We start from the raw sequence: 3349 nt of genomic DNA, 5'->3' as shown, positions 1-3349 counted from the left end.
GAAGTGATGAAGTTCATATCGGCAGTGGTATATCGTCGCGATTTGATCGCTATCGGTTTACAGTCCGGCGACAAGTTAGCAAACAGCAGGGGGGATGATACCTCTGCGGTGGTGAGAGCATTTAGAATTAGACGAGGTTTGCTTCCTCCAAAGGGTATTTCGACGCTCGTGTGCTGCTTGAGGACATTATGACCCAGAATTACGTCTGGCAATAAATCACGAAGCACCAGTACCCTTGCATCCCGATGCGTGTACCCTTTTACATCCAATTCAACATTGCAGTACCCTCGTACGCGGGACTGCAGTGATGTGGCGGCCATGCATACCGTATTGTCTGTCGGGTGGATCTTCCATTTCCTGCCCTTCGCTAGTGAGCTGTTGACGAAACTTTCAGAGCTCCCGGTATCAATCAGAGCCTCAGCCATATGCCCGTTAATTCGTACGTTGATGATAGCCTTGGATAGATTCCCCGGTGAGGCTGCAGTTAGTTTCTTTTGTGAGTAGAGAGCCACAGAAGTGGTTTATTTCTCCTTAGAGTAGATTTACATACCCTGGCATAATGCCCTTTCTTGTCACAATTCATGCATATGGCATCTCTGGCGGGGCATTTGTTACGGGGTGTCTTTTATACCCACAAAAGAAGCATTTACCAACCGAAGTAGTGGCTGAGGAGTTTGACGAGGTCTGGGTATCCGATTCCTCGGGTTTTTCTCCATCCTCAGTGTCAGGGGTGCCCTGGGGGGGGGGGGTTCCTTGAGTTTCCACCATAGCAGCGTTCATTAGCAGCATCGGTGTCCCATATGACTCAGATTGCTGCTGAGCCGTATCCATTGCTCGAGCCTGGTTGGCTACCTTTTCAAGAGTGGGTTGCGCTTTCTCCAGTAAGCGTTGCCGAATGGGGGCTGACCTGAGCCCTTGGATGAACGCTTCTCTGGTCATTTCATCTCGGTGTTCCTCGGCGGTTACGGCCCGGAAGCTGCAGTCTTTTCCCAACTGCCTCAGAGCTTGCAGGAAGTGATCGATTGTCTCCCCGGCTGCTTGCTTGCGTGTGTTGAGAAGATGTCGTATGTACACCTCGTTCTTGCGCTTCACATAGAGCGCCTGCAGCACGTCGATCGCTGTATCGTAGGTGTCACACTCCGAGAAGAGCCTGAATACGCTGGGCGAGACATGGTTTACAAGTGCAGCCAGTTTGTCGGCTCCCTCTTCAATGATGGTCAGATAGTGTGAGAAGGAACGGAACCAATGCGACCATTTCATTTCCGAGTCAGTCGCGTTTGGGTCTGCGTCGAACCTCTCCGGTTTGTAGATCTTGTCCATCGTTGGTTGAGAGAGCCGAAGGAATCAAGTGGAATAAATTGAAATGAAAGCGAGAGAAAAACCTTCAGAGTGTAGGCTTTATTCCACTTGATTGAAGCCGCTTCTACGGGCACATCAGGGGATACAGGTGCAGCTAGGAATACATATGTAGCAATGTATACACGTGCAGTAGATCACCGCAAAATAAATCAGTATAAGCACGGAGTCCGGTATACTCTCAATTCTCACCATTCAATGAGCACCAAGTGGACCGCCGCCGTAAATGACAATGCCCCAGGGACATTCCCCCCGACCACGCGGAATCTTGGCTTTATCTATCCCGTGTGCGAGCCGCGCGACATGTGATCACACGTCACGACCTTCAATTCACCACATATCTGACTCATTGTCTCTGAGATATAATGAACTTCGTTTTTTATTTTTCAACCAGGGTTCATTCAAAGTCTATCTTCTCCGACAGTTTTCATAGGATCCGGCTGGAAATTTTTGACAATATGGCTGAATGTACTGCCCACAGTCGCTCGTGGCCCGATTTTTGATTTTCGAAAAAAGGAATTTTTTATGATTTTTCAAAAATTTCAAAGTCCTGTTGCTAAGCAACGGTTCTCATTTGCACACAACTTGGTCATGGTATGAACCTACCAACCAAGTTTCATCGAAATCGCCATTGTATTAACTGAAATCGCCATTTTAAATACTGATAATAAGGGCAGAACAAATCTCAAAAAATTTTTTTTTTCGACGAGATCGATTACCCAACATTTCGGTTTTATATATTGAGAGGAGGACAACCAATTTTCCTGTTGCAGCCTCTTTTTCCTCTTCTCAGGGAGGTGGCATCACTTGTTTTTTTCTTCCATCGACCAGCTTACAGTGAGATCTCTCGGCCAAGCCATGGCTCACGGAGAAATGCTCAATCAGAACCTCATTCAAGGTTACGGGAAAGCTCACCCAGAAATGTCCAAAAAGTCCTTTTACAGATGGTTTTAATATGTAACAAAAAAGGATGTTACATAACAGCTCGAGAAACAACCCCCAACCCCTTGTTAGTGTAAAACTCAATAACGTTGGGATATACACCAAACTCCAAACGCCAACCATGACACGTGAGGTATGTAATCTTTAAATGGCCCTCAGATAAGACATCGTTAAGAGGTCGGATATATCGATTATATTGGAAGAAATGAAATATATCTCACCTGTGATCGAATATTTCTGTGATAGTGACCAGAAACCATTTGAAAATCGAAAAAAAAACTAATGGTTGCCAAGGTTACCGGTTCCACTCACTTCAATATTTCGTCACTGAATTCCCACTTCTTGCAACAATCCACAATCTAAAAAATTTCTCATTTGAGGTGAGACATCTATGGTGAAATTAATCAAACATTTACGATCAAAAATCAAATCACGATGTTAACTCGGTTATTATAAACTACATGATGTGTATATATATATATATATATATATATATATATATATATATATATATATATATATATATATATATATATTTGAGGTGTATATTTGGTGAAGTTAGCGAAGATGGCAACCTGTTTTCTACAAACTCTTTTCACCCATGAGAGTGACGTCTTTAGATGAGCAGTAAAATTACCTTTACACAGATGTGTGGATTGTATTTGTACGATGTTCCATTGTAGAATAATTTATGCATTTGAGAGGTCACGTGACTCCTCCTTCGCTGATTTTCCCGATCATGGTAAGGTCTTAATTGACTGTTATTTTTTCACATTTGACACTATATTTGATGACCGGAGGTTACCTCCTCACCAAATATATCGGTATCTGGGTTGAAATCCGAAAGAAAATGGGCTTTTATGAAGCATTGTGTGCATGGATATACCCTTGCTGAGATGGCGGCAGGTGGCAGCTCGGGTGTTTATAATTTATGAATTGTGAAGAAATGACTGTTTAAAGCCCTGATTTAAGTGCACCGGGGTAAATAATGTGATCCTACAAAATTTCGTGGCGATTAATCTGAGGAGCTCAGAGGAGTAAGATCACAAAC

General features: G+C 43.7%; 1 protein-coding gene across 1 annotated transcript; it reads right to left on the bottom strand.

Annotated features, from left to right (window-relative positions):
* Window positions 1-260: 260 nt before the first annotated feature.
* Window positions 261-2702, bottom strand: LOC147014261 (uncharacterized). The gene is made up of 2 exons (XM_085850717.1): window positions 2520-2702; window positions 261-1423 (listed from the first exon to the last, which is right to left on the bottom strand). The coding sequence occupies exon 2, from the start codon at window positions 1318-1320 to the stop codon at window positions 580-582; it is 741 nt and encodes a 246-aa protein (XP_085706843.1). The 5' UTR covers window positions 1321-1423; window positions 2520-2702; the 3' UTR covers window positions 261-579.
* Window positions 2703-3349: the final 647 nt, after the last annotated feature.

Source organism: Eptatretus burgeri, chromosome 13 (genome assembly GCF_056783735.1).
Source record: "Eptatretus burgeri isolate ZD-2024b chromosome 13, Ebu_testis_v1, whole genome shotgun sequence".
Taxonomy (NCBI): Eukaryota; Metazoa; Chordata; class Myxini; order Myxiniformes; family Myxinidae; genus Eptatretus; species Eptatretus burgeri.
The sequence above is the reverse complement of the archived record's forward strand: the minus strand, read 5'-3'. Positions and strand labels throughout refer to the sequence as shown.